This window comes from Colletotrichum navitas, assembly GCF_030913465.1.
Source record: "Colletotrichum navitas strain CBS 125086 chromosome Unknown LY79scaffold_23, whole genome shotgun sequence".
NCBI lineage: Eukaryota > Fungi > Ascomycota > Sordariomycetes > Glomerellales > Glomerellaceae > Colletotrichum > Colletotrichum navitas.
In genome coordinates this window covers 373983-386968 of record NW_026850569.1, presented here as the reverse complement: position 1 = coordinate 386968, position 12986 = coordinate 373983, and the positions used below count along the sequence as shown (strand labels likewise).

The 12986-nt window shown below is 56.3% G+C and overlaps 4 protein-coding genes across 4 annotated transcripts; 3 read left to right on the top strand and 1 right to left on the bottom strand.

Annotated features, from left to right (window-relative positions):
* The first annotated feature begins 1120 nt into the window (after positions 1-1120).
* LY79DRAFT_551135 (uncharacterized protein) lies at positions 1121-1929 on the top strand. The gene has a single exon (XM_060557615.1). The coding sequence runs from the start codon at positions 1355-1357 to the stop codon at positions 1691-1693; it is 339 nt and encodes a 112-aa protein (XP_060415135.1). The 5' UTR covers positions 1121-1354; the 3' UTR covers positions 1694-1929.
* A 2820-nt stretch (positions 1930-4749) lies between these two features.
* LY79DRAFT_605505 (DNA mismatch repair protein MutL) lies at positions 4750-7573 on the top strand. Its single transcript, XM_060561880.1, has 3 exons — positions 4750-5178; positions 5244-5423; positions 5477-7573. The coding sequence occupies exons 1-3, from the start codon at positions 5080-5082 to the stop codon at positions 7436-7438; spliced, it is 2241 nt and encodes a 746-aa protein (XP_060415134.1). The 5' UTR covers positions 4750-5079; the 3' UTR covers positions 7439-7573.
* A 924-nt stretch (positions 7574-8497) lies between these two features.
* On the top strand, positions 8498-9521 carry LY79DRAFT_589610 (uncharacterized protein; the record flags this gene model as incomplete). Its single annotated transcript, XM_060561054.1, has 6 exons — positions 8498-8601; positions 8791-8900; positions 8979-9158; positions 9230-9291; positions 9390-9440; positions 9471-9521. The coding sequence occupies 6 exons, from the start codon at positions 8498-8500 to the stop codon at positions 9519-9521; spliced, it is 558 nt and encodes a 185-aa protein (XP_060415133.1).
* Positions 9522-9745: 224 nt separating this feature from the next.
* On the bottom strand, positions 9746-11839 carry LY79DRAFT_669078 (uncharacterized protein; the record flags this gene model as incomplete). The annotated part of the gene is made up of 2 exons (XM_060563594.1): positions 9746-10512; positions 10567-11839. The coding sequence occupies 2 exons, from the start codon at positions 11837-11839 to the stop codon at positions 9746-9748; spliced, it is 2040 nt and encodes a 679-aa protein (XP_060415132.1).
* Positions 11840-12986: the final 1147 nt, after the last annotated feature.

The window sequence follows — 12986 nt, the reverse complement described above, 5'->3', positions numbered from 1 at the left end:
TGGGCGTTTTGTTCTGTTCTTCTTTTGGGTTAATCGGGTTTGCGGGTTGGGTGTGTCTGTGGCAGCGTTGAGCCGCTAAAATATCTTGGAAAGTGTAGAACCATGTGGCCAGTCTTTCTAGGGTTTGGCAGTGGGAGGAGAGGGGCCATGGGGAGTGGCCATCCATCATGCGTTTGTGTTTATCGCCGTCTGGGGTTCCGGACCACTTTGTCGTCGTCTTCTCAACAGAGGTTTCACCCCGCGATATCTCGTCTGCCACTACTCTTGCTTCGTCTCATCTCGTGTTGCATGTGTCTGTGTGACCCTCGATGAATCAGTGTTGTCCCTTGACCCGGGCTCATCCTATATGATGGATGGTATGCAGTTGTATCAAGGAGTTGTTTGTCAAGCTGGTGACGCCGTCGAGTGTTTATAACAGGTGAAGGCGGGCGGGGAGGGGGGCCTGACGACGAGTTTTTTTGATGGGGAAATAGTTGCCCCATCATGTACTCAACGGGCCGGGAATTGCGGAAACCATCGGCAAAGGTCAGTGCGGCGAGACACACGTCGCAAGTCCGGTAGGCGATCCCGGTGAGCGATCATCGACGGCAAGGTGGTGGGTGGTAAGGGGTGCTTCATGCTGGAGCAGGAAATATCATGGTGGTGGTGGTGTAACGTGTTGCCTCTCGACTGTGCCGGAGGGAGGCTTGTATCCGCTCACCACGATGGAATAATGCTGAGGTGATAAGAAGGGTAATAATAGAGAAAGGAAAAGGGCGGAAGGGAAGGGAGGAGAGAGGAGCGTGGAGGAGGTCGGCGAGGGTATAAGAAGAGGAAGGCAGAGGGTGAGAGTTTCGCCAGTCCGCTCCCCCACTTCCCCTGCGGCGGCGAGTGCAGGCCCGTTGATAATCTCAAGCACCTGGTTCTTAGAAACAATAACGAAGGACACGCCGGCCACTCACAGGTTCAATCGCAGGTCACGCCCCCGCACCTGCAAGGCAGTATGCGAGTTCCGCAGGGCCATGCACTCAGGCGCCAAGCCAGACGGCCGGCGGATGGCGGGATGGGTGCACCCACGGCGGTTTCCGTCTGGGTGCGTTGCGCCGTGTGTGTCCAATGCAAGTGGTGCATGTGTGTGTGCGTGTGTGTGTGTGTGTGTGTGCGTGTGTGTCATTTCGCGAGGCCCTTGAACCAAGCCCTTAGTTGTATCCGCATTTGAAGGTATAATCCGGCCGTAGTATTGGTGCTGGTCTGGAGTATTGGCGAGTGTGGTGACGGGAGCGTTGGGTCTCGGGTTGACTCCGGCTTGTTGCCGGCGAACTATTACGCACATCCATGGTCTTAAGAGGCGACAAGCGAGAGTGGCCGATCACCAATGGGATCGCCCGCGGGTAAGAGAGTGAGGCGAGGAGGGTCTGGTCGGGTTTTTTTTCTCGGTTTTCCCATGGTTCTCATGGCTCCCATGATACCTTGTTTGGACGTTCGAGGACTTCTTGTTGTCGCCGTTGGCTCGGTACGACGTCGTCCGGGTGGTTCTGTGCCTCTTGCGTGCTACACTCATTCCGGCGCTTGTCAGCTTACCGTGTTTTCCCCTCTGCCTCAGTCCTGCAAGCCGTTGCCGTATGTGCTGCCATCTGATGACCCTCTCCGATTCTTCTTCAGAACGATGTCTTCTCGCATATGTTTTCTCTGTTGCTTGCCGTACAATGGGTAACGTTCCCAGCAAAACAGGGGTGATGAATGGAGCGGGGACTAGTGAAAAGAGGTGTGATGAGATAAGAGGAAGATGCGAAGGTTAGGGGGGGACGGACATGGTGGGAAAGGGTACCGGGCGGGAGGATGGCTATTCTTTTTGTTTTCATACTGTCCGTACAGAGTGCCCAGGTTAGACCAACCCGTTTGTCTGCTCCCTTCATTACCCCAGAGCCAGCCAAGAGGAGGGACAGGGTATTCGCAATAGACATCGAAACGAAACATGATGGGTTTAGTGACATACGTGGGGACAGCCGGTGAGGCCCCATCCCAAGGGATGGGATGGGATGAAGATTGCAGGGGGGGGGGGCATTCGTTGCAGTTAGGATAAATCTCCGAGACGTTTCCGTTCTGTCACTGCACAGGGATGATGATGTTGGGCATTTGTCCAATATCGTCGCGAACCGCCGTGCTACTCACCGATGCATGGGCGGAGCGGGGCATGCAAACGCCTCCTCCCTTTTCCCAGTCACGGATGAGAGGAGCGAACCAGAGCGATGGGACACTGTAGTGATCGAGGCAGCATACGCCGCCATATCGGCACCCGTCGGAGCTACGGTGACAGTAACCCAATGTTGAAACGCTGGTAAGCACATTTGGAAGCGTGGTGGGTGCCCGCAGCTCAATGGGGAAAGACGCGGCAGGGGTTTGGAATTGACTATTTACTATTTTGAGCATGGGCTGGCGGCAACAGGTGTGAACACGAAGTCTTATGTGGGAATAGAGACTGGGAGGAAAACGAGCAAGTATAGCGGAAGAAAGAAAATGTCGAAGACGAGGACAAACGGGGGACTGTCGACCTGAAACAAAAGAGGCACTGGCGGCGGGTCTACATGACGGTCGCTGAAATCGAACTCTGCTCTTAAACAACTGCAGGCCGCTAGACTGTGAAGAGGTCGTGAGGGGAGGTGAATCTTCCTGAAATGGATGCGTTGACAACCTGAGCGATCAGCGAGGGGTATTCATGGCGCGAATAGGAAAGGCGTCGGCTGTTAAGGTTGTTTCAAACCAGGACCTTGCATTGCAGCTGGGATTGTGCCTGCATGATTGCTTTGGGGGGGGAGGGAAATGACCGAGGGGGACCGAATAGTGGAGGTACCGACCGCTCAACCGCAAACCGGGCAGGCCGGCTACGTTATGAACGCCCGCCGACAGCCCCATGTCGTGTTCTCGGGTCTCACTGGGGTGAATGAGAGGTCACTGTAATGCCGGTATTGAGTACATCGGGAACGATGGGGCGTCTGCTTCCGACGAAGAAGGAAACCTGAGCCGCGCGAGGTGTGTGTGCTGGGGGTGCAGGGGTTGCCAAAGGGGCCCAACAGATACTAGGCTCTAATAAGAGAGGGGCGATGCTGCGTTGCTGGTGGAAGTAAGTCGGTAGGTCGTCCTGTTCCTGCGTGGATGGATTGTATCATTGGACAGGAATGTGGCGGATGGTGCCAGGTCTCCACGCCTTAATCTTCCGAAAAGGTTGCAGGGGAGCTGAGCCGCTGTTCTCTCACATGCCCGCCGTCGCCGTCGCCGTCGCCCTCTTCATCACTATTGTGGCCGTTTTTCGTATGCGAGTGCGGGTGCGCGCCATGCTCTGTCGGTTTGCCTCGGTAGACAAGTTTTGTCCGCCGCTTTTTCTCTTGAGCCTGGGTCCGATGGGCATCTGGCTGGAGAAGGGAGGTAGAGGCGCGGCGAGCCTCTTCGTGCTGCCGATCGAGTTCGCGTTGCAACTTGTCGGGCGACGGCGGCGTGCTGTTAACAAACAACTGGTCAAGGCTTCTTTTCTTGTTTGTATGGCGCGATGGCAATTCTCGTGGGATTTGCATGTCTATCAAGCTCTCTGTATGGGACGCAAGAGGACTTCGGGGAATGTGCCGGCCGGTGGACACGCTTGAGTCTGAAGCTACAGGATCCGGCGAATGTGGTCTGGAGCTCCGTCCACTAGGCCCGCTGTCAGACGCGACACAATGCCAGGGCCTGGGAACATGAACATACCTGGCACTTGGAGGATGGGCACGTGTCGAGGCCACGTCGTCCCCCACGGTGCTCTGCGAGTATCTGTCTTCGCACATAGCGAGAACGAAAAGTTGCTGCTAGCGAGTGTGCGGAGTTGTTTGGTGCGATAGTGATGATTATTTAAGGTACAGCAGATTAGGCAAAGCAGGTCGTTGCGGTACGAGCAGTTCGGATGCCGTTTTGTATTGAGGGACGTGTTTAATTGAATGCACTGCGCCCGAACCGAACAAAGGGTAAAAAAAGTGTGGCTATAGTGGTCTGAGGTAACCGTTGCAGGTTTTGAACAACACGACCTTTTTTCCCTTTTTTCCCCCCGCGTGGACGGGCGAGCACTCGTATGAGCATGTTGCAGTTGGAGAGGACCACAGAGCCAGTCGAATTGGTGCTTAACGGGATGAGTGGTCGATTAGCAACGATTGTCTGCCTTGCGAATCATGTCAAGGCTTGCCTCGTAGTATGGTGTCATCTACCCGAGGCGGCCAAAAACAAGTAAGGCGTAATAGGACTACGTGCCGAGCATTCTCGACAAGCAGACCAAACGTTGAATGGTGTACCATGGTGCCTTGCGGGGCACAGATGAAAGTGGAAGCGACATCGTGACTCTCGGTGACCGGGGGGTTGTCGTCACAGCCTCCACGGAACGTGCCCATGGGGGTGGCTTTGGCGGATCAAGCACCTTTGGGAATGCCTGTTCCAAGGCTGACTGACGACTGAAGACGGGGAAGACATGTTAGGGCAACCACCATCGTAAATGCATATATCAGTTCATGAGGTATCTGCAGTCCTGTATCCGTAGGTGGTGGGCAATGCGGTAGCTGCAGAAAGGATCCACTGAGTGTCCATCAATGGTCGAAGATCTGCATCGTTGACGTGCGCGGACTCCATATGTGATGAACCAAAATATACATCGTAGGTAGGTGGTGTCTCTGGGTGCGCCAGGCTCATTGAGCAGCAGACCACGGGGGTAAAGTGGTTTTGGGATGACTAATGGAAGTCACGTGAACGCGCGTCGCAGATTTCGTTTTGGCAGGTGGAACTCGCGGCTGTGACGTCCTGCTTCCTGAAGGTCCGCCTGGCAGCTGTGACAGTCACGACTTCCGGTATTGCACCCTTGGATCTTCAAGCTGGTGGACTGACACTGTACACATCAAATTAGGCGTCCTTAGCTGTTCTCATTACAGAGTGTTCCAAAAGAAGACGAATAAGAAGGAGAAGGAGAAGGGGAACGAAAACCCAAGCCTTGAGGGATGCATCTTTGCACGACGCCAAAATAGTTCATCTTCGCTTCACTCCGTTGGTATCAAACCTGGACCCTGGTTGGTTGCCTTCAAATTCGCGACCATGCCCGACTCCATGGAAGTCGACCCGTTACCTTCTGCTGGGATGAAGCGGAAGGCAGAGGAAGATCCAGACGAGTCACGTGCTTCTCGTCGCATCCGGGTGAGTTGCACCTGTCGCCTTACCTGGCTTGTCATATATCTGACATGCACCTACCTACCTCTTAGGCACTTGACCCCAACGTTGTCAACAAGATCGCTGCAGGCGAAATCATCGTTGCCCCTGTGAACGCCTTGAAAGAGTTGATTGAGAATTCCGTCGATGCTGGCGCCACCGCTCTCGAGGTACTCGTCAAGGAGGGTGGCCTCAAACTCCTCCAGATTACAGACAATGGATGTGGCATCCAGGTATGTTCCTGTCCGCATTGTGAAACTGTTTCGCCGTATTGACCTCCCCAAAGAAAGAAGACCTGGAGATTCTCTGCGAACGCCACACGACTTCCAAAATCACGGCCTTTGAGGATCTCGCTTCCATCGCCACCTATGGCTTCAGAGGCGAGGCCTTGGCAAGCATTAGCCATATCGCCCACCTCTCGGTGACCACCAAGACAAGAGATTCGGAGTGCGCGTGGCGCGCCACCTACCTCGACGGCAAACTGGCCCCCGCGAAACCCGGCCAGTCGGCCGAACCCAAGCCCACCGCCGGCCGCCAGGGCACCCAGATTAGCGTCGAAGACATGTTCTATAACATACCAACTCGTCGACGAGCTTTCAGGTCGCCCGCTGAAGAATTCAACAAGATCATTGACATTGTTGGCCGCTACGCCATCCACTGCAAGGGAGTGGCTTTCTCATGCAAGAAGCACGGCGAGTCGGGTGCCAGTGTCTCCGTTCAAGCTTCCGCGAGTGAGGTCGATCGCATAAGGCAAATTTATGGATCAGGCGTGGCCAACGAGGTGATGCAGTTCTCAACATCCGAGGACCGCTGGGGCTTCAAGGCTACTGGTTGGGCTACGAATGCCAATTACAACATCAAGAAAACCACCTTTCTACTCTTCATCAACCACCGATGCGTCGACTCTACCAGCATGAAAAAAGCACTGGAGCAGTTGTACTCTTCCTTCCTGCCCAAGGGCGGTCGGCCATTCATCTATCTCAGCTTAGAGATTGATCCTGCTCGCGTCGATGTCAATGTGCATCCGACGAAGCAGGAGGTGCACTTCCTGAACGAGGACGAGATAATCCAGTCGATATGCGAGCACATCCGTTCGAAACTCGCAGAGGTCGACGCAAGCCGGACGTTCATGACACAGAGCTTGCTCCCGGGTAGTCATATGATGGACGTGACGTCTCAGGACGAGGGCGATGGCGCTCCGGCAACTCCGGCAACTCCGGCTCGAGAAACACCGGGCTCCAAACGGCCGCGGAGGAACTCTAACAGCCTAGTCCGCACCGATACGAGCCTACGCAAAATCACCAGCATGCTGCCCTCCGCTACATCAGCCACGCCTTCGAAGGCGTCCCCTGCAGCGGCGGCGACAACAGCGACTGGAACACCAGACGACAACGCCTTGTCCGCCTCGGAACACATCCAGTATGAGATCGTGGACAGGCCCTTTGCGCCGATGAGGCTCACTAGCGTCAAGGAGCTTCGTGCGGAGGTCAGAGAAGACATGCACAATGACCTCACAGACATCTTTGCCAACCACACGTTTGTCGGCATCGTTGACGAGCGTCGCCGTCTCGCCGCCATTCAGGGCGGTATCAAACTGTATCTCATTGACTACGGCCGGACGTGCTACGAGTACTGTTACCAGGTCGGCTTGACCGACTTTGGCAACTTTGGCACCATTCGCTTCACGCCACCGCTGGATCTGCGAGAGATCCTCCGCATGGGCGCCGAGATAGAGAAGAACAACGTTGAATCGCCTGATGAGGAATTCGACGTTGACGAAGTGGTCGAGAAGGTTGCCGCCCAGCTGATTGAGCGACGTGAGATGCTCAGCGAGTATTTTTCGCTCGAAGTCAGTCCTGCAGGCGAGCTGCTCACCATCCCCCTCCTGATCAAGGGCTACACCCCGGCCATGGTTAAGCTACCCCAATTCTTGCTCCGTCTGGGACCCTGTGTCGACTGGACGGAGGAGAAGGCGTGTTTCGAAACATTCTTGAAGGAGCTGGCCTCCTTCTACGTGCCTGAGCAGTTGCCACCGACTATTGGTGGGGATACCGGGAACGGGGACGAGAGGGAGGGCGGCCATAACAGGCAAATTGCGGAACGGCGACGGAATGTGCGCTGGGCCTTGGAGCATGTGTTTTTCCCCGCCTTCAAGGCGAGGTTGGTGGCTACGACGCCGCTGATGAAGGCGGCTGTGTTGGAAGTTGCTGACCTGAAGGGCTTGTATCGGGTGTTCGAGAGATGTTAGTCAAGCCGGCCGTCCCTGTGTGGGGTTTATTTATTGCACCGAATCTTGACTTGGTACCAAAGGTCCATGTAGCATAGTCCATGTATATAACTCATCGAAACAGAACACAACAGCCCCAAGGTGCCTTATGTGCCCTCCGCGCCTTTTCTTCCATCTTGCCCCTCTCTCGTCAGTGCGCCACTGATAAGTCACAGTACTTAGCCGGCAGTTCAACTGCGTTGCTGTTTTGCCGCTCGCAACATCCGCGCAATTCTCATGGCTAGGCTGGGTTTTGACGATGCTGCCCGCGAGGACATTCTGCCGGAGTTGGTAATCGGGAGAGCTTGCAATGCGTGTTTCGAAGAACGTGAGGGAGGGGTCGTGTTCTGATAGAGTAGCGAGTATCTAGAAATTGGTGTGCTGATTCAACCGCACGCCCGATGACGACGTCGGGCCGCGCGCCCCTTTCATCATCGTCACGAGAGAGAACACAAGGATAGAAATGTCCGCTAGAGGCGGCTCCGAAGCGAGATTTCTATCGCTTTCTAATGCGGCGTCCCAGCGGCCTTCTTCGTCCATGCCTGGGATCCGATTCGGCATTCATCGGCTCACGTATGTTTTCTTCTTCTTCGCTGAATGATATACAACCTATGGTATTGAAACTAACATATTGTTGATGTGTATCCGTCGACTGAAAAGTACTTTTTGTAGCTGTAGGTACCAAACAACAGAAGAATGCGCGACGAAGAAGACGCCCAGCTCAATGGTGAGCAACACGAAGCCCGTCGAAGTGGGAAGCGGCCCGGACCGGGAGTGTGGACCCCCCCCCCCCCCCCCCCCCTCCTCCCGAGCGCCGGTCGCCGTTGCCGCACCGTGACCGCACCGTGTCCAAAACAACTTCATACATGGCGCTCGTGATTCCAATCCGATGCGTTTCCAAGACTTCCAAGCTCCCCGCCTCCCCTAAAGAAAAAAAGACAAACCCGCGCCATCACTTTTCAATGATCCCGGTAACCCTCCTCCTCCCTTCAACCCCTGGATTCTTGAGCAGATCGTTATTCAATCCAATTGCGCCCGGAAATGGCATCAAGGCCCGACATTGACGATGAAGACCTCACTTTCCACTGCTGCGCGCCGCTCCGGGCCTCGGAGCTGCTGAAGCCCGTCGAGGTCGGCGACATCGGGTCAGTAACCTCCCCCATCCCCCCTCCCATTCAGACGCCAAGGATGAGAAAAAAAAAATCGAAAAAAAAAAAAACCAAATCGGGACATGGAAAGATAGAGCAGCGCTCCACGCCGCCCTTCGTGGTGCCGTATCGGGACCGAAAAAAAGTGTGGGTGTTTGTTTCCACTGACGGCGTTGAACGTGACAGCGGCCCCGGCCACGCCGGCAAACCGACGTTCCTCGCCTGGCCCATCTTCGGCCCCCTCCTCTTCCAGAACGAGACCAGCGACGCGCGGGACCACTGCGCGAACGAGAGGAGTACGTCGCTTGGCCTTCCCGCCCCCCCCTCCAAAACAAACAAACTCCCAACGTACGAGTGTGGAGCTGACAACGCAGCCTTCCTCTCCTACCTCCGCCTCTCCGTCTACATGTCCATCGTCGCCGTCGCCATCGTCCTATCTTTCCACCTGAAATCCGAGCCCAGCCCGCTCGAGCTGCGCATGGCCAAGCCCCTGGGCATCATCTTCTGGGTCCTCTCCGTCGCCTGCCTGTGCCTCGGCATCGGCAACTACACCAGTGAGCCCCCTCCCCATTTAACATCCCCCCACCCTTGGCACACGAAAGACGCATACGTCTGACCCGCGCAGAAACCGTCAACAAGTATAGTCGGAAAACCGCCATCGTGCAGACGGGGTGGCGGACGCAGCTCGTGAGTTTGGCCCGGACTCTCTCTCTCTCTCTCTCTCTCTCTCTCTCTCGTACAGCCATTTGCGCCGGGCCGACCTGTTTTTAACAGAACCGTGTTAGGTCCTTGCCATCGTGGCCCTCAGCATCGTGGGGACCTGCGTCGTGTTGCTCGTCATCGCGAGGATCACCGCCAAGACCTAGGGAGCTCACCCGTCAGACGACGTAGCCTATGCGGCGGACCACGTCTTGTGATGAATGGTGACGAGTAATAGAAAGAAACAGAAAACCGTTTTTTTTATTGTAGAGCCGTTTCCCCAGTTCTTCGTCGCGCCATAACCAATCGATGCTGATGCTTGTCCGGTGGGTATATATAAAGTCTATAGAAGGAAGAGAGAAAAGAAAACGAGTACAGTCGGCGCAACATCTTGCCTATCGCGCTGCGGTAAACCGGATGCCCATGTGAATGTTGCTTCCATTTACCCCTTGGGTTTGCCGTCAGCCTTGCAAAACAAGTCCTTCGCGGACCCGTCAATGTGGTCACTCTGCGTTTCCGCCTTGCTGCAGCCGCCGACCAGCTCGCGCCACTTAAACATGTACTCCACCGCCGACTGGTACACGTGCTGCAAGTCCGTGCCATCACCCTCCCAGCCGAGAAGCGGGAGATCGCTGGCGGCCGTGAGGCTGCCGTTGTTTGGGAGCGTGTCCAGCGTCCGCACCAGCGTGCCGAAGCCGCCCGCCGACTCGGACAGGCTCGCCGTCTTCTTCCGCTCGCTGTCTTCCTTTCCGTACTCCTCTGGCGCCTGGTAAAGCTCCCGATGCACCGCCGCGAGTGTGGCTGCCGTCTCGGCGCTGGGGTACAGCGTGAAATAGCCCCTCAGCCGAGAGAGGCGCAAGACATGCTCGAGCCAGGAAGGAAACTTTTTGCTCACTTCCTTCTCCGCCAACATCTCCAGCGGCGGCTCGTCCCCGCGCGCATGCTGTAGCGCGTCTACTTGCGACACGAGACCGTGCATCTCGATCCACCTGTCACCAAAGATGAGCATGGCGTTGCTGTTGGGGGCCTGCCATAGGTAGGATGTCCCTTCGCCGTGCTCTGCGTTCTCCGCCGTCGGCTCTACAAAGTCCGCCTTGCCGTTGAGGTAGGTAGAAGGCGACGCCATGCTGATGCCTAGGATGCGCTGATCCCACTTCTGGAGGGTCGACAAGCGGGAGTAGCGGTACTCCAGCATGGTGAACTTGAGATCTGGTGTTTTGGTCAGCACGGTCGTGGCACCACGTTTCATGCGCCCAGACTCACAATGGAAGAAACCCGGCGCGAGCTCGGCCTGCGGCGACAGGACAAGAATGTGAGAATGCCTGGGCGTTGTTGGCCAGAACGACTCGAGGAAGCGAATGGAGCTCTCCTCCTCTGTCATGCGCTGCCGAGGGATCCTGTGCCTCAGCGAGAGCATCTGCACGCGGCCGGGATTGTGTACGTGTGGCGGCGGCCAGTGGAACGTCTCGAGAAACTTGGCGGTCGCCGGCTCGATGTCCTGGGGAAGCTCGATTGTGAGGTGGGGGATCGTGAAGGCGGTAAATTCGGCGTCGCTGAGAGACTTGAGGAGGCGCAGCAGACTGCCAGAGCCGCTGGATGGAGCCTGGATCAGGATGTCGACGCTGACCTGGTTCCAGACCGAGAGCGAAGCGCTGTCCAGCTTTGCCAACCACGAGAGGTGTGTCCAGGCATTCGCGGGGAGCTCGATGAGCGGGGTGTTGAGGCGTCGGGTCTCGTCCCGTATGCCTTTCATGAAGGGGAGGACCTCGTCGTCAGAGCCGTCGACGATGATGGCCTGCGGATGCATGTAGGTATGGATGTGGCGTAGCGCGCGGATCGCGGCCTGCTCGAGGCGGGCATCGGTCGAGAGGGTGGAGAAGTCGGCTCGGGCGTCGTGCCAGATGATGTAGCAGGTGTCGTCGACGCCATTGATCTTTTTGAGGTCGTCGAGGTCCATGTCGCTCCTGCTCATGACAGCGAAGTGTACGTAGCTCCTCAGCTCGGTGCCCATCTTGCAGGCGAATGGCAGCAGCGTCGAGAGGCTCTTTAGGTTGGAGGCGGCAAAGAGAACGTTCTGATTGACGGGCTGGCTCCCCTTGGTGGCGGCGATGCCGTGTAGAGAGCCAGCGAGACGGTGAAACTTGACGGGCCCATTGTAGTCGTGGTGTTCGGGGCCTTGGGTCGCGGGCTGGCCTTTGGGCAGACGGGCGGGGTTTCGGAGCGTCGGATCGCGAGACTCTCGAGGATCGTCGGGGTACGGGTAGATGTAGCTGGGGGATCGGGGGCCGAAGCCCAAGGAGAGGTCGCTCAGAAGATACCAGAGGCCGCAGGCAATGACGAGGAGGTAGGCGATTCGTCGAAAGAGGCGGCGGGAGGGCATCTTGGCGGCAGGCTGCCATTGGGAGTTGCGATTGCGAAGGAGGATGGGGTTCTTGATGGCGCTACCGCCGGAGCGGTGGTGGTCGTCGTCCTTCTTGCCCATTTCTTCATCGCTGAGGAAGACGAGGGAGCGTAGTTGGCGCCATGGATCCGGCATGCTTCTCTACCGGAGAGGGAGGGAGAAGAAGTGCAGTGCTGGGGGCGGGCAAAGATGAACCAGGCGGCGGCGGGGGAGAATGAGCAAAGGGAAAGAAAGCAAGGTTTCGCGGGTAGCACAGGCTCTCGCCGGAAGGACTGCAGCAGCAGGTTGGATGATTGCAAAGGTGGGAGGAAGATCCGAGGGTCAGGCGTCTCACATCTTCCCGTCGACGTCGACGTTGGCTGCGTCACCAATGAAGCTCCAAACACAGCAGAGGGAAGGGGAGGAAGAGGAGGAGAGGATTAGGAAGAGGACAGGACAGCGCAGCAATCGAAACACGGAAAAGCGGCCGGTGGAGCGGGACGGCGAGATGAGACGGAATGACGGTATGTACAGAATATAGGGGTGCGAAGCAATAACAGGGCAAGGTACAGATGAAGCAAGAGACAGAGAAAGAGACACAAGAGAGAGAGAGAGAGTTGTCTTTCCCGCTGGCGGTTCCTGTGTCCGTCTATTCGTGGACCTCGATCGGTTTCCCCCGCCCCTTGGTGCCGGGAGCGATGGATCACCCCGACGGGAATTCAAGGCTGCTCTTCTTGGTCCCCTGCTCCCTGGTCCGGAGCTGGGCTGTGCTATGCAGCGATGTTGCAGGTTTGATGGTTCTGTGGAGCTGTGCAGACGGACGTGAAGCTCGGCGGAGGTTGGAAAGCTTCGCGCTGGTCTTGAATTACCTAGAATGACTGATAGTTCGAGTGTACATTAAGCATGTATGTAAGTATGATGCATGTGTCGGCGTAGGTCCTTGTGGAAAAGGAAAGGTGGCATTAAGTGACCTTGACTGCGAAGCAAGGGAGCCCAGGCACGGACGAAGAAGCTTAACATGTCTGGCTTGGCATCCAACCGCGAGAAAGCGTCTACACTACCGGTATGGTACTAATGCCTAGTGCACAACGGTGGTATTTAGAGTGAGACCTCACACACACCTTATTTGCTTAGTAATGACGGCCGTTGCAGTCTTGGTTAGGTAGTCTTGTCTCACACGGAGTGGGGGATAGTTGAAGATAATCATGTACAGGTACTTGGGTCCGCTTGTATTTTGTCATGTATGTAAGGTACTCCATACTCGACTTTGAAAACCGTTCCCGGCCTGACTTTTCCTAGTACG